This window comes from Mizuhopecten yessoensis, unplaced genomic scaffold, assembly GCF_002113885.1.
Source record: "Mizuhopecten yessoensis strain PY_sf001 unplaced genomic scaffold, ASM211388v2 scaffold7283, whole genome shotgun sequence".
Lineage (NCBI taxonomy): Eukaryota > Metazoa > Mollusca > Bivalvia > Pectinida > Pectinidae > Mizuhopecten > Mizuhopecten yessoensis.
The window spans coordinates 1512980-1537751 of record NW_018406970.1 but is presented as its reverse complement, the minus strand read 5'-3'; the positions used below and the strand labels follow the sequence as shown (position 1 = coordinate 1537751).

The 24772-nt window shown below is 34.3% G+C and overlaps 1 protein-coding gene across 5 annotated transcripts; it reads right to left on the bottom strand.

The window, feature by feature from the left end:
• Nucleotides 1-822: 822 nt before the first annotated feature.
• LOC110453409 (b(0,+)-type amino acid transporter 1-like) lies at nucleotides 823-17995 on the bottom strand. Of its 5 annotated transcripts, none has more exons than XM_021502344.1 (14): nucleotides 17938-17995; nucleotides 11535-11642; nucleotides 10886-10987; nucleotides 10018-10142; nucleotides 9327-9462; nucleotides 8798-8923; nucleotides 8355-8454; nucleotides 8078-8122; nucleotides 7152-7275; nucleotides 6450-6553; nucleotides 6054-6150; nucleotides 5533-5682; nucleotides 5000-5168; nucleotides 823-4192 (listed from the first exon to the last, which is right to left on the bottom strand). In XM_021502344.1, exons 2-14 carry the CDS (start codon nucleotides 11623-11625, stop codon nucleotides 4131-4133), a joined length of 1431 nt encoding a protein of 476 aa, XP_021358019.1. In that variant the 5' UTR covers nucleotides 11626-11642; nucleotides 17938-17995; the 3' UTR covers nucleotides 823-4130. The 5 variants fall into 5 exon arrangements, with proteins under 5 accessions (XP_021358019.1, XP_021358020.1, XP_021358017.1 ...); XM_021502345.1 differs by lacking the exon at nucleotides 17938-17995 and adding an exon at nucleotides 13334-13369; XM_021502342.1 differs by lacking the exon at nucleotides 17938-17995 and adding an exon at nucleotides 11958-11989.
• Between the last annotated feature and the right edge of the window lie 6777 nt (nucleotides 17996-24772).

The following is a 24772-nucleotide window of genomic DNA, read 5'->3' as shown; positions in this document are numbered from 1 at the left end:
ATATCCATACGTACGTCTTCAGGGATCGAACTCCAACCGCCTTCGTGGAAGGCCGGAGTGTTAACCACTCGACCAATCCGCCCATATTACTTACAATCTTAAAAAAATAATGTAAGACACATGGGTGCCCATCAACCAATCCGCCCATAAATATTTCCTATTTTCTGTCTTACTAACCATTTCTTTTCGACTTTGTCTCCCTGCGCACTCTTCAATTTGAAATCATTACATGACCTTACAAAAACACCAAAATGTTGCTCCTATTCTTTTTCTTCTGCGCGGATTCATGAGATCAAACTAACTGCCTGATTTGCAACACTTGGAACCTCTACATTCCTCTCTTTGTCTTTACACCACAGACACAACTTGTTAACATGTTGTCAGAACATTACGATAGGCAAGACGTTTCTAATGAGATGATATTTAAAATGACCAATGCGTGACCAAGGCCCGCATTCATGAAACCACTCTCATTTTCAAGCATTGATTTTGAGCTCAAACAAGCTTATTTTTAATTCGCCTAAGCATGTGTCACAGTTATAAAGGTCAATGGTAGCAATGGAAATGGCATATGGGTTTAATTCTCTCCAGAATATATATTTTTTTTATTATTAATTTATCACCGAAACAAGAATTAAATTGGAGCACAGAATCTATGCTTGTGCATGAGAACGGTTTCATAGGTACAGGCCCTGATCATATGTAGCCACCGTCTGTTGTGAGGATATTAAACAATTAAACTGTTTGCCCAAGTACAGTAAGGAAAATGAAACGGAATCCAAGTTGTGACAGACTAGTGTGATGTGAAAGCAAACATATAACAGTATATAGGAAAATATATCCTTTATTTCATAAATCAACAATAGCTTCACCAACAACAGAAGCACATCATAAGTAATTAGATGTTATACAGGAAAAACATATTTTAGCCTGTACTCATCATAATCATCTTGTATTTGGTCATTAAATTTAATAAGTGTCTAGCATTAAATATAATAAATAACAAAAACTGAAATGTATTAACATATCAATTCCACAGACACTGTGGTCCAAAGTGTCTTTGTACTCATAACCGTACAACAGAATTTTTTCAAGACAGATCATAATGTAAACGAGATATTAAGCAAAACCATCAACTCAACCTTTTTAAAATACATAAAAATAGATAAGTAAGCATATTAAAAAAAACCGACAACTAAAACAAACAAATAAATAATTTGCATTTGGGAAAAGAATATACATGTATGTTCTTTCACAAAACGTAAAATAATAGTAAGTGCCACATATATGTAAAAATCTAATGACGGAAGGTATAGCGCAGACGGATATATTTCACAACGGCTTGGTGCAGTGTAGTCTGAGACGTACTACCTGTACCTATGTGTGGCATTGCTTTTATAACACACCTTCAATTGTTCTTTAAAAGCATGCTACATTGTTTTATTATTACCCCAGTTAACGAACCGAACAAAAGCAGAAAAGACGACAACGAGGACACAATAGTGACGTCACGTTACCAAAGCGTCGAATGACGTTTAAATGTTGGTAACGTTCCTGTTTCAATTTATCCATTCGATCAGTGGGGATAGCAATCAATTAGTAGTAGCAAAAGCTCAGTTCTTGCTACTTGCGTCATACAATATTATGTATTATCACAGTATGAAACACGGATGCTTGAATTGTATGGCCTGAAATATGATTATCACCGTATAATCATTCACGAGGTATGTAATACAAGTTTTTATATTGCCGGCACAATAGGAGCAAATGACTAAATCGCGCCCTCTAAATATACCTCAGTATGTCAATAATCAGAACATGAACGTTAATACACACGTGTAATTAACACTTATAACAATATACAGGGACAGAGTTCATGCAAACACGTCTATGGGCTTTGCTAATTGACAAGAGTCCATAATGGCAAAACCTTTCCAAAGCAAACTCCAATAAGTGTTTAATGATATTTACATAGTAAACAACAAATAAGAGAAAAGCATACTAAATCGCATGAAAGATACAAGTAGTGCCATTTGTCTGTCTTTACACAAGTAATTATCGCCATGACTCACAAAACAAAGTGCTGTACATTTCGGAGGGGCTAAATTTTCGCAGTTTTCTTTCTCGTAGCAAATTCCCTGGATTTCAATTTCCGAAGAACATCGATAGTCAAATATTGTTTTCTATAAGAAACCAAATTCAATCGATTATAATTTACGGGTTCTTTTCATAAATAAAATGGGAAAATACAATAACAAATTAAAGCGCTTTACAGTTTACGATGGAGTATGCGTGTAACCCCTGAGGTATCAAACATTTGGCGATGACATAAAGTGTACTCAAAGGTATTTTCTCGCATATTTAACATAACATTGTGATAGAGAGTTAGGCGTTAAGCTAAATCATTGAAACCTCGAAGTTTTAGTGAAGGCCGGGTTAGTTTGATTAAGCATAGACCTAAAGAATAAATTATATATATTCCTTATCATGGAATACAATACCTGATTTTGTACTGGTTCTTAACAACAATCAACAAGTAATTATAATAACAATTAAAAAAATTCTTTTAAATATGGCAATTTTACACATCCGTATTCTCGTAAGTTTGATCCAGTCGTTAAATTAAGCTGCATAGGGGACGATTAATTGTATCATGAGAAGCGTTAGGTAATTAATTGCATGCTAACTTTAAAAAAAATGAAAAATTATTTCAGTGCTTACCTCAACCAATAATATAAAATATCTATTATATTTATAAAAAAAAATCAGTATGAATGAACAAAGCCAGATATTATGCAATTTTTTGAGTATTGGCCAGTAGGGTTATTTTCGAGATTACAAAAATACATTTTTTACGGACGAATATAATACAAAGCCCATAGTGTCGCATATGATTCAAATGCATTCAGCAAAAAAAGCGTTTAAGCAGTATATAGGAAAGTGAAGTGAAGTCCAAAACCTACAGCGTAAACTGCACAAAAGCCTTCCAACACGTATCAAGGATTTTGTCTGCTACTAAGCAATATAAAACAAAATTGTAATTTATGTAAAATAACATATATAACAAAAAAAATCATCAAAATAGAGCCAACAAAAGTAAATTTGCATACTTTCCTGACATACTTTCTGAATAAATGAACACACGATTTTAGTCTAGATCATACGTTATTTGTTTGCTGGACGTTTAATTATATAAATCTAGGCATATTCGAATCATTATATATCACCTGATGTATAATCAAATATTTAAGATGCATCAAGTTAACATGACAACAATATAAACAACAACAAAAAAAGGAACAAAACCACATATGTACACATACAACCATGATGTTTGGTTAGTCCAGATCATAAATAAATCCATTCATTATGCATTATTTAGCTGAAGTGTTGATGCCCCGGCCCGATATATCATTTGCTAGGTAAGTCCCCTACCATATCACAAATATACAAATGTCTATTCAATAGAGTATATTTCATATTTTCTATCTAAAATGCATATAGAGATCACTCAAATGCCCAATGATTCAACTCCATAAAGTTCAACTCAATAAAAGTTAAAAACATTGATCAAATCTAAGTAATACAATCATAAGCATGTGATTTGCAGAGCTGTGCGGGTACCTCACAACGGGTTCCGGTAAGAGTGGTTAGACTATACATATAATAAATTAATCTAGAGAAGGCCAATGAAGGATAACGTTGTACATGTTTAAGGGCTTCGATATTATTTGAACGTATTACCCCTCTCTTCATCCAGATTCATTTTCATGAAGATGTGACTATCCATCAACGAGATTAATCAGCACCAGATAGGTATGGTTCCAAGAAATTTGTATATCGTGTCATGATAAAATCATGTAAAGATCTAACTCCATAGCGATTAAATATCAGTTCATAAAACTCAACTTCACAAAGAATCATTCACAAGAACAATCATTGACATTAGCTGTAATACTGGTGTAGTCAAAAGAAAGTTTTCCTCAGCTTAAAATGGTGGGTATCAAAATGAATGAAGCTTTTATATGACGTACGATGATTCTGATAATTGCTTTTAAAAGACATCAAGCACCACAATCGAGGTCCGTACAATATATGTACCAGATGAGGGTAATATATAAAATGTATGCTTAGCTGTCTGTTTTACCGGGTACAATAAGGAAAACCTTCTGCATCAACGTGTTGAATTTATCTGAAAAAACAGAAAGTTACATTTGTAAACTAAACTAAAAAGTATTTCATATCTCATATCACAGATCAACTACTTAAGAAAAAGGAAACAATGGGAAATAAGAAGATGCCAATTCAACAGAACTCGGGACTTCCCTGATTTCTAGCAATAAGATAGAAACTCATTCCGCAGCGAATGTGGCACCGCTATATACACATACATGCATATGCAAGTATTTTTGTTGTTGTTGTATATTGTTTTTGAAGTAACAGGAAATTCTACTGGCTTATCAAGACAACACTTTGCAAACGTTACACCATGAATTAACATTGAAAATTACCGGACATGACGTCAAAGTGGATTAACATATCTTTCTTAACTCGTAGAAATATCTTTATATGCAAATAAATATAAAAAGCGACTTTGTGATTCGCAGATGTATTTTACTGTCAAAAATATCAGTTTTATAGAATTGCAGTAGTCAATGGATCGATCTTTGTCTGCAGACTGGGGTAGGGGAGGAGGAAGAGGGTTGATGTTATCCCAATAGTCAGCCATTATCGTTTATATTTACATACTTTAGCATGACTATCATCGGTTGATATTTAAGCATGAATTACATGATTGAAATCTTTATTTATACTCACTGCTCTAATGTTGAAAATAATTTTATTATAAGTTTATTCTAACTCTCAACTACTTTGTAATTACTTGTTGTTTATTACTTGTATGACAACGTGTGGTAATTGCAAAGTATTGTTGTTGTTTTTTTGTATGACAACGAGTATACAGACAAATAATTGTACATATAACAACTTGTGAACTTACCCATATAAGGTACTGGCAGTTTCATGTAGACAAAAGGAAAGTAGAAAAACATTCCACTAGCAATAAATATACAGGCGTATATAAATTGCACTCTCGGAGACTGTATGACGGGTGATATTAGCAGATACGACGCTATTAGGAAGACAAACACTGGGATGATGATGGGGACCTGTATAAATATAAAAAATAATTACTTAAAATTGAAGCATTATCATAATGTTTCATTTATAACTAGATTTTATATTCCCCTTTATACAAGGGTATTCGTATACCATTTATTTTTACAACCTGAAACCAGATAAAAAGTATAAAAGTTTAAACCAGAACAGAAAGATAAAGTTTGTCAATGGCTTTTATAATTTGTCTCTGTTTATGATAAAATTAAACTTAATTCATCCACGACCTTGTATGGCTTTGGGTTTTTTATAGGGAAAATGTGAAAACATTTTGGTCAAAGAAATATTAAAAACAATGTTGCGGTATTTACCGGATTAATATGAAACGCAATACATGCATGCTGGTCTGACACTTACCGTATATGGTCTATGTAAATTTGGTTGTGTGTATCGGAGAACTAATACAGAAAATATCGTCATACTGTAAAGAAACCAGGCGGAGAATCCGTAAAAGTCCATCAAAGTACTGATATCCCCTGGTATAAGAATGGCGAAGCCTACCACGGACTGTAACAGAAGATTATTCATGATTTGTATAACGCTAAATGAGTCATCTTACTTCATGCAATATTAAAATGTTATTTAACGCTAACTGAGTTATCTCCCTCCATGCAATATCAAAAAATGTGGTTGTGTACGATTTGTCTCCCTTATTTTCTCACAACTACAATAGTTATCGATTATTAATGAATATCATATTATGATAATCAGTATCACCAGTATTAACAGTAAACTATGGTTATTTACAAACACCAATAATAATTTACAGTCACCACTAATAATTTACAATCACCAAAATTAATTTCATACATACTGCTCTATCTTGAGAAGACGAAAACTCATATATAGAAAAATGGGAAGTCATGTGTCGTACTCACCGTAAACAGGACTGAGGGTAGAGGGGTCAGTCTATTCATGTTGATGAACGATAACACCTGGGGGAAGTTTCCTCCTCTAGCTGCTACATATACCAGTCTACAACACGTGTAAGGCTAATTTATTCGTCGCAAAAAAGTAAATGTAAATAACCTAACAAAACTAAGCTATCTTTATTGTTATATGATAACTGCCCTAAGCCGATATAGATGATCAATGACAAAACGTTTTGTTATAACACTCGACATAGACTCGATATAGAGAACTAATACTTTACGAAAACATAATTCAACAATTACGAGTTCTTGTATAGTAATGACACAAAATAAGATTATGACCAGGAGTCACTAGGTACATTATAGGGGAGGCAAATCCAACAGCCTAAATTCTTGACGTACCTGGATGTGGCGAAGAGACAACCGTTAGCTGCACCCAAACAGGATATGACGACAAACAGGGGCACGATCCAGGCCATCGTTCCAAGCATATGATCACCCCACGTCTAGAACAAGAACAGGCATGTTTAAATAAACACTCCAGAAACCGCATCAGTAATCAATTTCTTTGAAGGAAGGTACATGTATATATCGATATTTTTTCATTGATTCTTTGGTACATAAATGCAAATAAGATGTATATTAGATAAAAAAAATCAAGCTTGCTCTCTAGATGATTTCTATATATATATATATTGTTGTTTTCATTAATCGTAACCGATTTAAAAAAAAAAAAAAAAAAATTTTATTTATTTTTCAACAATTGAGATGCAAGTTTATCAAGTTATAGAAATACTTTTGTTTGCCCGGAGATGAGCGGTAGGGGGATTTAAATTGGATGATACTGGAGAACTCGGAGAAAACCCATATTGACGGGCAGGTGAAACAAACCCCGGCTCTCTAGGTGAAAGACGTGTTCGCTATCCGCAGCGACAACTGACCACTCCATAATAAGATATTAACTTATAATAAGGTGGGAATAATAGCTGTTAATGTTCCAGTTATGCCAAATGGAAAGTCTTGAATTGTATGGTCAATCTCCGTAGACTCCTGAACACAATCCAATTTAAAATAGATGGTCTCTAACGTTTTGTGTGCACTTACCACAGCGACAGCGTGAGACTCAAGAACTTCGTGTTTAGACATAACTGCGAAGTAGCCAATGTTAGCAAAGAGATAACAGACTGTGGTCAAGGGAATACCAATGATGATAGCTAAAGGCAGATTTCTGAAAAGAGAATTTGTTTAATTTAAATAACTTTGTGTACTGGGTTTGCTATGTGAAAGAAATCCTCAATAAATAAATTTTATTATTATTATCATTATAAATTTATATTATTATTATTATTATAAACAGATTCATTCTTTAAATTCTCTTTTAATTTCCGGAAACAGGAAGTAAACAGCAAAACATAGAAACAAGATATGGAGACGGAATACCATAATAAACAAAAAGGTCATTTCCGGATATTCTATTGATGGCTTTAATATATATATCATGTACATAACATTTGTAAATGTGACGATTTCTTTAGGTATAAGACCTGACCCATTAGTTCATTTTTTCAAACACCAAAACAGATGCTGGAAGTAGAATTGATGTTATTCGTGAACTGTTACCGTTTTGGTTCTATATTTCAAATTCAATTGATCTGACTTCCCCTTTTCCATTGATCATTTTGTTCAGTTTTTGGGACTGCCACGTTGACATTTATGCACTTAAGAGAAATAGGTACAGTAACTACACAATTTCGTAATGTAATAAGTAATAAAACAGAAACTGGCAAAACACACATGTGTTGAATTTGAATTTTTTTTCTTTAACAAACAATTATAGATGTGAAAGGTTTGTCAAATAGAAACTTTTCTAAAACATTGGACGAACATTGTATATTCAACCAATCTGAGAATGACTGCAGATTACAGTATAAGCTTAACAAGTTTAAAACAGCAATGCATAGCAATGGCTATGCACAAAAACCGCAAGTACACACAGTAATCAAAAAGTTTGCGATTATTCAGTAACCAACCTTTGAGGACTTTTCAATTCTTCTGTAACCAAATTCAAGTTATTCCTACAACAGAAAGAAAAACGATGTTTTGCTTACACAAGATAACATAATTAACTCTATAATAAACAGGTAATGGTCCTTTCTTAACATGAGACAAAGTTTAGAGAAAGTACTTGATGTAAAGCAGATGCATTTAACTTGAAACCACAACATATCTGTTTTCAAAATGAATATATAATACATATTTAACATAAATTAATAGCTTAACTGATTATCAACACAAGTGTAAACGCACCATCCATCAAAGGCCCAGAGTCCGTTGTAAAAGGCTATCGCAATAAGGCCTACATTCTCACTCGTCCCTTCAAATCCTTCCGCTAGGTGTTCAGCGCCATCTGGAGGAAACAAATAACGATGAGCAACAATAGCAAAACGATTATCCAATGTTAACGAGTTATCTACTTAAAAAGGAATTCACACGGTAGTAGCCGCTTCATCTTCATATATGTGTGTATCCTCCATTCATCTTTCAATAACGCTGCTGGAAAATTTCATAGTCCACAAAGTTTTGCCGTAACCTTGAAGGCCACAGCACTTTCTTTGGCGTGGTGGCAATGTTCATACTATACACACTTTACTCAGCAGTGCAATTATGTTTTGGCATTATTAAATTTCAAGGTAATTTCACCTGTGTGAGTTTTACTTTAATCTTTCAAGATTGTAATTATTACAATGTACCTGTGGCCAGTTTGTATATTCCGCCGACGGTGATGATTGCTATGGCAAGAAGCTTAGCAATGGTACAGAACGACTGGAGCCATACGGCGACCTTGACACTTGTTATATTGATGAATGTGACGATAACTGAAACAATAAAAAAAAATGAGTTTTTAAATAAACGCATAATTTACATGTGGGCTTGATGTTTTCCTTAAACAATTTAATCAATTCCATATTAATGTCATTTGCCGCCGATTGTTTTGCTAAAAGGATACACAGTGAATGTACGTGCCTTGTTTGCAAAGCAATACGTTTTCATCAAATTATGCAAATGTAGCCATAAATAGATAAATAGATAAAAAGTAATCACGTGTGATTTATACAAATATTCAAATATTTGTACAGTATAAATATACGACATTTAACTATAGACGAATGCGTCTTATACAATTCTTGCAATTACTTCAAAGCGTGCTATGATATATACAGTATGCATACAAATTTAATAAAATAGACATATTTGAATCAATCGCATTGTGATACGTACGCATGGCAACGGCTGTGATGAGCTTCACTGCTGGAAGAGGTGGGTCACAATCTGGGAAAAATGGTTTGGCGACGTAGGTACCAAGACTAAGACTGATAAGGGCGAACTGGGTCGGGCGTATAATAAACAGGGATACCTATAACAACAACATGTATATTATACGTAGCTGGTAAACAAAAATATCCTGATATTTCTATAATGATAATTATAATAATATGAGGTTCGTATATACCGCTTTATCACAACCTAGTCCGTAGGTCGTCTCAAAGCAGTTCACAAGTTAGCATCCGTGGCTCCAAACATTTTCTTTCGGTCGGTAGGATTGACTTGTAGAAAAGGTTATGTATCACAACCATTTAGAGTGTTTATATGTGACATTTTGATAACTGGTACGGTACGTACCCTGTCACCTTTATCAGAAAAATGTCCAGATATGCTGATTTAATGTATAAATATTAAATGAAATAGGAGGGAGGAGCGAAAAAAAGGATAAAAACAATAAATAGAAAACAAATATTTCATAGAAAGACTTGTTGAAGTAGATTGCCCACATCAATTTGACGTTTTGATAATTTTTCACAAAAGCAAATGGTAAAACATTACATAATTCAAAAAAGACAACCAAGGCAAAAGATTACATAATTAATAAACAAACAGGACGAAATGAATATTGAATTATTCATAAACGTACCCAGTCAAATATGAAGGAAGGAATAGCTCCAAATTTGCCCATATGTCCATACGTAAACATCAGATAGGAGTGCTCGCCTCCAGACTTTGGTATGGCGGTACCCATCTCGGCATAGGATAGTGCACCTAACAACAAAAATATACACAAATGCTTGAAATTAATTTCCAAGTTTTTTGGTGAGGTGGTGCAATTTGATTTGATATACAATACTAATGCCCGTACCCCATTTAATATCCTAAAAACCCTTGTTAACATTAGGCGAACAATTAACGGATGGCAATTGGAAGTACCTAGTTTATAAATGTGTAGGTGCCAGTACATGTATACGAATATTTATCATAAATATTAAGTTGTTTTACATTTAAATACTTCTTTGTGAATATGCGCATGCTCCAAGCGTATTTTTATCCTCTCTCTTTCATCTTTGACGTCTATTTATTTCTCTTCGCCTTATATCATTTAAACTCGTTATACAGATATTGAAATGTTGCTGCTATCATTTATATCTATTTTGTTCAATCAAAACCTTCAGTTTTGTCAATGTAAATGTCTGTACAGGAAACAGATTTATATAGGTTCAGAAATAACTAGTCAAAACTATTGTCATACCAGAACGGAGGATTTTCATGCAAAATTAGTTTTTAACAGTGGTAGGGGCTCCCTTAAAGAGACAAGCAAAGATATTGATATGACATCTAGGCTTTTTTTGCATATAGTTTTTCTCCCTCTCCCAAACATGTCCCTTCGTGACATCAAAAGACTATTGTGTTTCGACAACGAAGACGCCAGGTCTACTTATATAATTATGCTATACAGGAGAACAGGTCTGTCTTATTAACAAGGGATTTGAATGCTGTACTATACTCACCCAGCGTAACGACGAGGCCACAAAGAGCCCAGATGATTAGGCTCATGGCCACCGACCCAGTACCTTCTAAAATGCCTTTTGGGGATATGAATATCCCTGAACCTAAGGAAATAATGTTACGATATTACGTAGTTTGTACCATATGGTATGAATGTAGCATACACTTATTAGATCAGCTCATAACTGATTCAGAATAATGTATGTAGCAAAACGTTGATGAAATAAATACCTAACTCAGAGAGTCTACATAACATAATCGATTTTAAAAGTAAGAGTTAAAATTATTTGACATCAATATGCTGACAAACACAAAATTAATATTTATACTGAATTGCTTGGCTGCAGTGACGTGCAGAGTACCAAAACGAAAACACACAAACAGAGAAAATTAAAAGGACCGTGCTACCCTTGTATGCGATCGAGACAATAATGTAGCCAATGATATTACACTCATCAAATATCAGCTAATGAGGGTTTAAACACCAAAGGCGGGGCTGACGGTTACATTACTCAAAAACCATGGAGCAAACAATTATTGTACTGATTATTTTGAATATCTGGAGTCATCTATCCATTGAGCTGATCACTGACGCTCTCGAACTAACTTTTCTTGCAGAGTGTATCCACATATCCTGTGACGTGTACTCACCTATCATGGATCCGACGATGAGGCCGACTCCAGTAAACAAGCCCACACTTTTCTTTAGCTTCACCTCCCCACTGCTAGAGCCAGAGTCCATACTAGAGGAAGCAGAATCTGAAATAGAACAACATCAAAATAATGTCATGCTTACATATCGCTTCAAAGTCTCTATGGTCTGGACAAATGGCAAAGTATTTCACCGGTCAGATTATTGACATCTTCAAAAAAAAAAAACTTGTCTTCTCCAGATAATTTTGATAATATTTAATCTCGTTCCAGCTAACTTCACAGCTTCACGACATCTAACCTGACGGTGACATTTCTTTGGTTTGATTAAACGTATCCACAACAGATAAGGTCATATAAAGATTATCTATTCTTTTGAACCTGCAAGGGTTCCTGAAAGTTAAAACTCATGCATCACTATACCCTTGGTATAACTGGAATGCATTATTCGTTTAACGGCATAACCGCTCAACGTAGTTATGTATATCCGGCTATATACATGTTTGTTTAAGTACAGTTAGATAGCACAATTGAGGGGGTTGAAGGGGAAAACGAAAATGAATAAAAATGCTTTTATAGGTGACGCGAAATCCTTCACTAAATGTGTTATAGCGGTCTTGAAAAATTCAAAAAAATAATTTCACGCCAAATAAAGTACACCATGATACACTGAAAATACATTTTCCTGTTAATTCATGAGTGGAATAATTACAGATTCTATTTTTCTCCGAATAATCCATAAATGCTACCAATATCATAATAGCATCCTCTCAAATGTTAATTGATGCATTTGAGAATGAAACAAACCAGCATAGTTCAGTTCACGTGAACATAAAGTGATTTACAAAGACCAGATTTGCTGAACTTCACACCATGTTTAAGTTAACACATCGTCACGAATGTCTGTAATTATCTCAGAGTGTAGACATCGTCTTTTGCTGGTTTCATACTCTTTACCTTGTTAACAAAGGGAGCATAACATGAATATTCGACTAAGGAGCAAGATACCAGAGACAAGCAGGTCTATGTTTACTTTCTGTCAGTAAGTGTTTAATTAATTAGACAGATATACTTCTACATTGCAAAGATCTTTCTAAAACATTCCTAAAATAAAAATGTATTAACGATAAAACATATTGTCCTAAATCCCATGAACGAAATCTAGATTAAACATATTGCGGGTATTTTCTGGATTTCCATTTAGACTTAAAACGTAGTTTATTGTATGTTTCATTCTAGTAATAATAATATGATAATAATTCGAGGTTCTTATATACCGCTTTATCAGAACCTAGTTCTTAGGTGGTCTCAAAACGGTTCACAAATTATTATCCGTGGTTATAGGGCCTTTGCCAATATCTTTCTCAACTCCCTGGTTAGCATACAGCCGGTGCTGCCATTTCGGCGCTCACAGCTAGCATTCTACAATACTAGCACTGCCCAACCACGTGTTCATATACAGCTGAGTAGACTGGAACAAGCGGAGTAAAATATCTTGCTCAAATATACAATAAAGAGCCGTGCCGTGACTCCTACCCGCAACCCCTCGGTCACGAGCCCGGCGTCCTAACACTAGACTACCATGTCTCCAAAGCACCTTAGCGTAGCATATGAAAATATAACAATTCATCAAAACTTATTAAAAATCATCTATTTTGTTGACATTTTAAATTATGATACCCGAACTCATCATTAACTTAATAATTATTAATAACGGGCATGCTAAGTCCCATTTAATGGCAATGCTATTGCAGTTGGAGTTTATTCACCGGAGCAAAATCCCAGATAGAGAAACTTACCTTTACGATCGAAATAATTGTCCACACAGTGACAGCTTTACATACAAATCTAACTTAAAACGTGAAAAGATTTTCATAAAACTTAAATACCTATCATGTATGAGGCTAAATACACCATGAGGTAGAACAAATGTGATAGGCTACACGGAAAGACGCACGGAAGCGTATCGGTATTGTTAATATAGTGTCATTTTGATATTTATACAGCGTAAACCTACTAAGCGATGATAGTCCAGCAAGCTGTTGCTCCGACTATGCCTTGTTCCACGCTTTGAACGCTTGGCCTCCAGTTGTATAATTTGAATTTTAGACAAACATTGATTTGATTCCAACGTTTTCGTCTGCCTAGTAGTCACAATATCGCAGTTTGGATGGGGAAATTCAAACGCTTTAAACTTTCTGGTTACTGGAATTTGTGTTATTATTGGTTACAAGAATTGAAGGTATAATGCATGACTACAGACACATAATGCTGGTCTGAGGGGTAACAAGTCAGGACGGAAACGTAGATAAATTTGTTAAAAAGACAGGATAGACAATTTATTCACATTTAAAACAGAAATGCAATTCAAGCGAGGCTCAGCACAGGGTAAAAGTATACAAATTGTAAACAACCCACCTAAGGGCCTTCACCTGTTTTTTTTTTTTTTTTTTTTTTTTTATAAAAAAGTTNTATATAAACAAGTTGTCATTAACAAACTAATTAGCATTCCCCCCAGCCTCGATATGCCACAAACCAGTTTTGAATGCCATGGTGCATGACCTTATTTGCATACATTTAATCTGCGAATAGTCTGCTATTGCCTTATTCTTATACGCGAATAAAGTACTTTTTATTATTTTTGTACATAATAATCATATTATGTATAATATCTAGATATGCTTTAAAATCTTGCAAAATGTATAAAACCTGTTCAGTAATAAGTTTAAGGAATGTTCTCTCTGCTGACAGGTGGATTTGGGTGCAATGTTACACGATGTCTTCCCGTGATCAATGCATGTCAATAACAGCTTTGTTAATTGACCCAGTCAATGGTCATGTCTGTGTCTACCGGGGTCAGACAAACTTCATGGCAATCGATCAATTTCTCATCTATCTTATCGACGTTCTTATAACTGTCCTTGGCTTCATCTGATTATTTTGTCTGTTTTTTAAAAAAATTATCACGATGTACATCGCACTCCGTCTTTGTCATTCTTAGCTCACACGCGATTGCATTTCAAATTTACAATGACCTGTGTGTGTGTATGTAGCGTGTCCTTCTGGGTCACTGGTCATTACGGGGACGTCGTCCCAGTTTTTAACAATCAGTTTACGAAAGAAATCCCCAAACATCAGCTACCAACAAGACATTTAAAACTGCAATTCTTTTCATTTATGTCAAGTATATCACATTTTTGATAAACATTAAACACTTATGATTAAGTCATTATTTGAAACTTCTCTGCGTCATATGAATGGCTAGTAAATGTTAAATTTGGAGCAACAGGGTGTTCATATCAAGAGATTTAATAACATTAAGTTAATGACCAGATAAATAACACATCAATAGATAAATCATAGATATAACTGCTACTTTGCATACTTAACGTGAAGATAATGATGTCCGTTAGAAAAGCTATATACATGGCTCGCATATTTAGTTGCGAAATGGTTTACTATAACGCACAGGGCATAATGTAATGAAATTTCGTTTTGTTAATCTGCCATTCTCTCCTTCCTATGTTTCTATCGGCAGTGTCTCTTCAAACACACGACTTAATACGACCTGTCTAGGCAAAATAAAATAAAGCAAAGTCGGCCAAAGCTAACTAGTATGTTTGCATGCCCTTATCACACATCTTTAATGGATGGTAACTTTGAAATGTCAGTAAAATATTGTTCGAACTAAAGTCAATATGAAGATTTAAGCAACAACTAATCAGTTTTATTTTTACACTATTACAGAGTATCTGTATGCTGTGTCAGCCCTTTGCAGCTATAAGATTTCCGAGTGAATAGACACCAATGTATGCCAGTATAGTTGAGTGTCGGGATTGCATCAGCTCCAAGCCGTGAGGTCTACACAGCTGTGAAATCGATCATGGAGCTACCATAGAAGTTTCATCATCCCTCGACTCATATGGATTAAGGTCAAACATATTGCCTACGTCCACTTACATATTGACTTTTCTACACTGGCTGCGATTTTATTTCTCTGTTTTATTTCATAAAATCTACAAATGACATAAAACAGGTAAGTTCATGTGACGGTATGTTTAATCCTACCTACGGTACGGAAGGTAAACACAACTGTATATGTCAACACAATAAGCCAAAACTTCAATTATAATGTCAACAGGTAAACTTAACACCACTACAGGAACCCAAGTGGCACCAAAATAGAAGGAAAGGGTTCACCAAACCCGGTTCATGAAAAAGTGGAGTCGAAATCAAGTACTTCTTGAACTTCCCCATTTTGCACTCGATACGATATCTCCCCAAATTTATGTAGGATTTCGGTCATCAAACATCAGTATTTAAAAGATTAAATTTAAGCTTACATATCACAACAACAGTGGAATGTATATTACTATGATTCCACCTGTTTTTTAAGCGATTTTTCAGTTCTATGTGTCATTAATCTTTTGCTGGTGACTGTCTAGGACAATAAGGAAATACGAATTGGCAAAGGTGTCGAGTAACTTGACTCTGTGTGACTTGCGGATATTGCATACATCTTATATTATGAGATTGATATGTAACTCAGATGCTAAAAATAGGTCAAAGGTTATAATTTCTGTCTGTTTCACCGATGCATTGACTCTCACTGTTGGTGATTGGGTAATTATTACACGATACTATATGCACAGTATTAAATTTTGAATCAGGTGAGTGGTTCATAAGTGATATGTATTTTTTAATAATGCAGAAAAGAAACATAAAACAAAGCAAACGCATCTTTCAATTAAGTCACGTTTGATATCGCCAAAAGCGCGCCCTACTAGTTTTTCTCATGTATAGTTTTCTATGAAATTCATTGTAATCGAGAAATGTCGATACATTGTTTATGCGTTCCTTTTTGTAAGATGGCTAGTTTGGTTTTCCTTTCTATAAATAAATGAAAACATCTTGTCTGAAATTATATGTTTTGCGTGTTGTAATTGACATAAGTATAAAAACATGAAGTGAAATATTTCAAAATATGTACACAAACAGCGAGGATAAATTACAGTGAAATTGAGGCTTTTATATTGTAGGACTTTTTCATTAACATATCTGATTAGACGATGAGAAGAAAAATCCGTAAACTTATCTATGACATCAATACCACTCAATACTAACAGTCGGCACGCACACGTGGACAGGAAATATGGTAATCAAATTATATCATGTAAATAAGCTATATATCACAACAAACACGCACACTGCTACTAACACGCAACTCTCGGTTTTTGACATACCTGATCTATTCACCAGTTTCATTCTGAAAGTTTATGCTGACCGGACTGTATATGCTCCTTTGGTCTGTCTTATGGTCTGTGTAGTGTACGCCTGTGAGCTACGGCGGTCTAGGATATTGTGTGGACGATACGTAAAACTCATTCTATTTATATCTGCCTGTATATGTGGAAATCCCCTTCACTGTTGATATACACACATTTTGGCGCAGTGTATGCAATGGACTGGCGTTTAAAGATCATTCTAGAAAACATTACAGACAGGAGAGTTCGTTCCATGTAAGGGAGCGGTATTTTGTGAATACATTGATTTTTATGTCAACTGAATTTTATCACATACACTGTTATATATGATAACACCATCATAAATACGAGCTGATAGTACTAGGGAAATATCTTTTTTATTTAGCCATCACAAGGAATTTTGCTGTTTTTGTCTATATATATATAAATATTATACTGACATGTACCATGCGTAATGTAATCGATTGTGACGTCACACATAACAATATGATGAAATAACATATTTACGGAAATGTTAAAACTGATGATGTGCGCCTATCATCTATATAGACTTAAACTCGTTTTATTAAAATTATGAATAGCGTAAAGATCGATCCTCTGTACACATGATATATGTTATTATTAAGAATAATTGCCATTTATAATCCATATAATGATTATCATGGGATTAACGATACAGATAATTGTATTGGTTTTCAATCACGATAATATGTATAGATATTTTTCAAGTTGGAAAGAAAAGTTTCCAACCTCACTATCCTTACTTTTTATGTAAAATTGATGATTCATTTTTCGGTGTAAGTATGCGATATTATATTAAGGCATGATGATCCCTTAATAACAGCTTATCATTGTTGCCCTTCGTGTCAAACCAATTATGCAAAGCTGATCTTTTATTGATTTGATACGGTAGATATACTTCCTCGTGTTTACATTGTAATTATGATTGATGTTTTCCCTTCAATTAAAAGCTTCCCGTTGTTATCGGCGAGGGCAGGTAAGTAACTAGAACAACAACGAAGGAACCGATGTTCAATAACATTCCTTACCCAACAAAGACATTATCAAACGTTTAAAATACCAAAAACATATGTATATCATTATTGCATTTATTGTAAGATATATGTTATGACACTTACGTATTTATGGAGAGTGAGTAAATCTTTAAGATATTCAACACTTTGCACACTCCTTCGCTTTGCGTCCTTATCTGTAGTCAACATGTACAACAAGTGCATGACATTTATTATCTAGCGATAACACAGTTTGAAGTGTGCTTTTAAAGTTATAAAGATTTACTTTCAATTACTTATGAAAAGCAAAGCCGGATCTATTTAAAATAGGTATGAATACGTTAAACCTCACCTAGGTCTTTATCTTACGTCAAAAATCCACGTCTTTTCTTCAAAATATAACTTATTTCCCGAAACCGGAAGCAAGGTTGGTTCCGGTTGCCGAAGCGAGTGGACGGACAATAGCGATCTCTCGTATAATAATGTAACCCTAACCTCTACTTGACTCATCATGATCTACTTGGTTGCCTCTACATATTAATGGATACCACTGGTCAAACTACTCCACATTCATCGTAATTTTGAAGATGGATATTCTTCATTCTTCGTTCTCTACATGTGATTAGCGGTCACCGTAGTCCAGTGAGTAGTCGCCATGTTTCGCTAAAATATATACATGTATACATGTACACGTCGTCCACTGATTCATCTATAGTCGTTTGTCTACTCATAAACTGTTATTATACAACATGAACAATCTATCCAGAAAAGTATTAACACTATTAACTCTATAACCGACCCAGGTGTAATTAATGAAGTGGTCACCCAACTCCGGAACAATGACCTTCTCAAGGACACACTCATTTCGAAACTGGGTATCACAGATCTCAGAAACCAAATTACTTCCTTGGAAAATAGACTTGATGATAGTGAACAATATTCCAGAAGGAATTGTCTTAAGTTTAGAGGGGTTCCTGAAGAAAGTGGTGAAAATACTGACTCCCTAATCATCAATGTTTGTAATACGCAACTCGGTGTCATGGTAACTGAAAGTGATATCAGCCGCTCCCACAGGGTGGGGCCTAAGTCTGATTAGTACCCACGGGACATTATTGTCAGGTTGTTATCTTACAGAGTGCGTGCTTCAGTTTACGAGACCAGGTTCTCGCTTTTCACTAAAGCCAGTGACTCTAATACTGAGTCAAGCTCATCAGTTCCTCAACGCCCATACAAGCTGTTTGTTAACGAGGCCCTGACGAAACAGCGTGCTGAAGTGTTTGCTAAGGCAAGATTCCTTAAACAGTCTGGTCTTATCACTGGGACCTGGACCAATGACGGCAGGATAATAATAAGACATAAAAGTGGTGACAAAGCTCAGGTTATCAGGCTCAGTGAGCTAGCATCTTACCCTGATCCCCCTCCCATCAAAGTCCAACGTCGTGACTCGAGGATTCGAACACTGGAAACCAAAGCCCCTGAACAGCGACGTTACATCCAACCAAGTGCTCATGCACGTGATAAACCAGTACCCGTCCTTCAAACATCTAACTCATTCACCTCCTTACCTCAGGAATGATGGTTCAGAAGAAACTTTATATCCCCCAGCAGTTTCCTAGTGACTTATTTTGTATATATATATATTCTTAATGTATTCCGTATTACATATATATTATATATATAATAACCACCTAATGATATCTTTCCATATTTGTTAAGTTTTACTCACTATTAATATCACTATCTTTTCCTTGTATGCCAATTATAATTATTCATGACGATTACCTGGATAATACACAATATAAGTACATTAACACTTTAACTGAAACACAGATTAATTATTTTATGTTGAATTCATAGTATTTGTGTGAAAATAGATAATCAAACCCAACAACCTTATTGTAGAACTGCCATGTCTTTAAATGCAGCAATGAACATGTACATGTTTGCACCATGTGCTTAAAGTGCATTAAGTTATTAAAATTATAACAAAATTCTATCTGATATGTGGAAAGACTATAATGTTATGTATACATGTATACTGTATACTGTTTTGAATATATTCTTATTAAACTTATTAGGGTTCTCCCCAGGCAATTTAGCTGATACGGCTCCGTATCAGCTTCAGTTTGAAATCCTCCCTACCGTATCAGCTTAATTGACACGTATCACCTTAGACTGTGAACCGTATCACCTTGATATTTGTACTGAAGGTGGTCTTTTTACACAAGAAATTGACACTGATTAAATCACACGGCTGACCCAAGTCAAGCAATGACCCCACTGGTCAGTTGCACGATAAGCGTATTGCCACAGGGGGCCTGTAATAAGTGGGGAAGGGGACCGGACGACAAGCTCTCAGGTGTCCGGCAAGCGTGCTCACTGGAGCCTAAAGCAATTACCACCGGATCCGTTTAGCATGGTCAATAGGTGATTAATTGAGGTACCTACTGTTGGATTAACAAATCAAACACTTAATAAATCTATTATAGATTAATTTACTCACATATGATTGCATTTGATAACGCCGAAATAGCGTGTGTATTTAGTTAGTGATGGTCGCCATCTTGGATTGTGTAAAGTACAAACCGGAAAGGGGAATGAAATTCTGGATTTGTCGTTTTTAATGAAGAAGAGTTCAAATAAAAATGCTGTTTTAATCTTTGATCACATTTCCTGACAGCAGTATTAAATACAGTTTTGGAGGAAATAAAAACACTGTACATTTTATTAAAACATTTTCTCTTACAATAATAAGAACTATGATATAAACTTGTTCATGTAAGTGTTTCCCCCTATACTATAGCACAAACAGCTTTTAAATATTTCTTCTTTAAATTATTTTTAATGGGGATTAAGTAAGGAAACAATAATAAAAGATAAGAGAAAAATGTCACAAATGTCATATCTATTATTTAATGTACAACTCATACACCTTTCTATAAATTGTATTTTTTTTAGAATATTTAAAACAATAATATTGCTGAAAATTCAGACATAAGAAACACTTATTTATTTCCTTGATTTTAATGTTCACCAAAAGAAGGTTGGTAAATAAAAGTAACTTTTTGAACATTATATTACACCCTCCACCCCCCTTAGGTTTGATAAGGTATTATAAGGTATTATACTTGCGTGTCCGTTTTGAATGTTCGTTGCAAATGAAACCTATCAGCTTAGAAAAATTCTGGGCAGAACCCTGCTTATGCCCTAGTTACAGGCAATGTTTACATGTATTATTCTAACCGACTCATGTGTATGTCATCCTGATGCTGTCAAGTCAATCACATTGTATAACTTGGCTTTAATATAAATTATTATTTACACAATTGATGCATTCTAACTGGAGATGTACTTGTATTTATAGCAGAATCGTGTTTGTATATGTACTCATACACCACGTATGTATAACTTATACCAGGTGCATCAATTAATTACGTGGCTATATTTATCTATAGAATATAATAAATGTATTACCACTTGGAATACATGCATATGTGTATTATCTACACGATGAATACTATATATATACATGTACTACCAATATAATAAAATGTACAATATAATGTATATATAGTATATCCCTTGAAAAACGAAGAAACTCATCAGCCATAAATTACTCATCTCAATCTTTTATTAACAAATATGTGTACATTGTATGTCTTCGTTGATGACCTAGATCAATCTATAAATATACAACGACCGATACATTTATTTTCACTGCTTCATTGTCCAAAAATTGCAATAATGTCACATTACACTATAAACTTGAATCAATGTTTACAACCCATGTGTGACCTACATGTATACAATTGCCCCCGGCAATGTTTTTATAGCAACATACATTAATAATGTATATCTTGGTTCAAATTATTGATGTAAAGTTAATGCTGTGTGGTTATTCCGAAACTTACCTATGCATATCTATCGTAAAATCTTATCTTGTGAATAATATATAATCCCCAATTCAGTTTGTATATATCTATTTATCACTACGTGTACAGTCACGTCGTCTCTCACGTGCATGACTCATTGGGTCTCAATTATAAGGACTTTCCATTTCTCCCAGTAAACCCACTTGCGAATTTTATTACTGTGTTTAAAGTACCAAATATCTTCTGTCTGTCATAATCGACAAGTATAAATAAATAAAGGCAACCTGATTCACAGGGACCTGATTGACTTGCACATTTTTGTCAAATATTTCAAAAAATACAATAATCTGCAGCTTTTTTCCTATCGGACGAAACATAAACTTATATTACATATTTGATATCCTCTGTTTGAAACTGGGTAGTAGATTTATTGGCTGTATCATTTTATTACATTTTTTTTTCAAATAATCTACCAGGCGCGTGCTCACTATTTATATCTAAATTTTCAAGTCCCTGTGTGTTCAAGCGTCCCAGGCACCTAGATTGTGATGAGTCACATCCGTTTCCTGCTTTGTTAATTATGTGTTTTGATGAAAACTGCGAGTGTGCATGAAATTATTGTGTTGTGCTTGTCCCATATTTATTATACAGCCATACTCAACTGGAATCGATATATCGCGTTAAGAAAACTATTCAGCAGCTGGAAGATCAACAGAACCTACCAAGTCATCATCTTATTAATCGACAATGGGTAATTTTAAGGTAAAATTCGAATGGTCTATATCTGATCTCTGGCTGTTTTTTAGGTTATTCAAAGCGCATTTTCTAAATCTACATCTTGGCTCTCACTTCATTAGTATAATACTTGATAACAGATCTGTATATTTTGATAACATATGTTTTCTTCTGGCTTCACATTTTATTGTGCTAACTTTGTGTTGTGATATTGAAAGTAATCCGGAGCCAGTACAAAATATAAACTTGGTTCATTTGAATGTATGGTCTCTCAGAAACAGGACAGCCTTGGTAGAAGCAGAGTTTGAGGATAATGATATAGTCTGTATAACAGAATCTCATTTAAACCCTTCAATATCTAACCTTAACATTCAGATGCACTCCTTCAATTCCAATCCTCATAGAAAAGATAGAACTACTGGTCCGGGGGGTGGGGTTATAGTTTATCACAAAGATATTATTGTTATGAATAGGCGAATGGACCTAGAAAAGGATGATGTTGAACTTATATGGTTAGAAGTATTAGTTAATAATCATATATTTCTTCTTGGATGTTTATACAGACCAGAAAGTAATGTTGAATGCTGGAATAGATTAGATAATACGTTGACCAGAGCTACAGATACTTCACTGGATGTGGTACTGACAGGTGATATCAATATTGATATGTTAAATCATCCGTTGAATGATCACTTATCATTTACTTAGTCTTATTAATGAACCCATAAGAATAACACCTGACAGTGCCACATCCATTGATAATATCTTTACTAATAACCAAAACATAGTTAAAAATACTCATGTATCTCCACCATTTTGCAGTGATCACTCCTCAGTACATGCTTCAATTTCTTATTCTGTATTTAAAAAAGTAAGCTATAAAAAAACTATTCTAAAATATGAAGAGGCAGACTTTGATAGAACGAACAATGTCTTATTTGATATTGATTGGTTGAATTTGTCTTCAAATCAGGATTCTAATACTTTTAATAGCACTATAGTCAATGCATCACGGAGCAGGTCAATAGATTCATTCCTACAAAAGTAATAACTGTGCGCCCAAATGATAAACCATGGATGAATAATACAATTAGATTGAAAATGAGACAACGAAATAGAATTCACCGAAAAGCTAAACTAACAAATAATCCCCATTATTGGGAACAATTTAGAACCCTACGAAATGAAACTATTGACCTTATCCGTGAGGCAAAGCAAACTTTGTAAAAAATCTTGAAAAGTCACTAAATGATAATGTGGTTACTCCAGACAAATGGTGGAAGATAGCTAAATATATTACCAATTTTTCTAATAAGTCATCTTCTATTCCACCACTTGAATCCAACGGCCAAATAATCCAACATCCAACTGAAAAAGCAGAGCTTCTTAACAATCACTTGACTAATATTTCTACATCAACACCTGACCTTGAATTACCCCAAACAGCACAACCCAATGCCCCCTATTCACTATCAAACATTCATATCACTGAACAAGATGTTTCCGATCAAATTAATATACTCAACACTAATAAACCCCCAGGCTCTGATGGTGTTATTCCTAAAATTGTGAAAAAGCTTCATGCTTCTCTTAAATTACCTCTTATGTTATTATTCAATAAGACACTAGAGTCTGGTATAATACCTTTTAGTTGGAAACAAACAAATGTTAATGCTATTTATAAAGGAAATGGCTCATCTAATGATGTGTTAAATTACCGACCAATTTCAATTACATCATGCTTCAGTAAAATAATGGAAAAAATATTTTTAAATATCTAGACAACTTTTTGATTGAGAATGATATTATTACTAAGCATCAGTCTGGCTTTATACCTGGTGATTCTATTGTCAATCAGCTTTTGTGTATTTATAATGAAATTGCAAGCAATACGGATAAAGGAAAGGAGCTTCGATTTGTTTTTTGTGATATCAGTAAAGCCTTCGACACAGTATGGCACAAAGGTCTTTTATTTAAATTGAAATTATATGGTATAAATGGAAATCTACTTTTTTGGTTTGAAAATTATCTGACTAACAGAATGCAAAGAGTAAATACTGAAGGTTATTTTTCACAATTTAAGAATGTAAATGCATGGGTACCTCAAGGATCTGTCCTCGGACCACTATTATTTCTTCTCTATATCAATGATATCACTACGAATGTTTTCACCAATATCAAACTTTTTGCTGATGACACTTCTCTGTATGTAATTATAGATGATAACCCAGCACAGGCCGCACAATCTCTCAACACTGATCTTACTAACATAGGTGAATGGGCAACAACTTGGGACATTAAATTCAATCCAAGTAAAACAAAATCACTCATATTTTCTAGAAAACAAGACACCC

Coding starts and splice junctions, on each gene's coding strand:
- LOC110453409 (XM_021502340.1), bottom strand. CDS start 16,799: ATGAAACTGGTGAATAGATCAG. Junction 6,554..7,151: donor AGTCTCACGCTGTCGCTGTG/GTAAGTGCACAC, acceptor TTCTTGTTCTAG/ACGTGGGGTGATCATATGCT. Junction 4,193..4,999: donor ACTGCCAGTACCTTATATGG/GTAAGTTCACAA, acceptor CTGTTTTTTCAG/ATAAATTCAACACGTTGATG.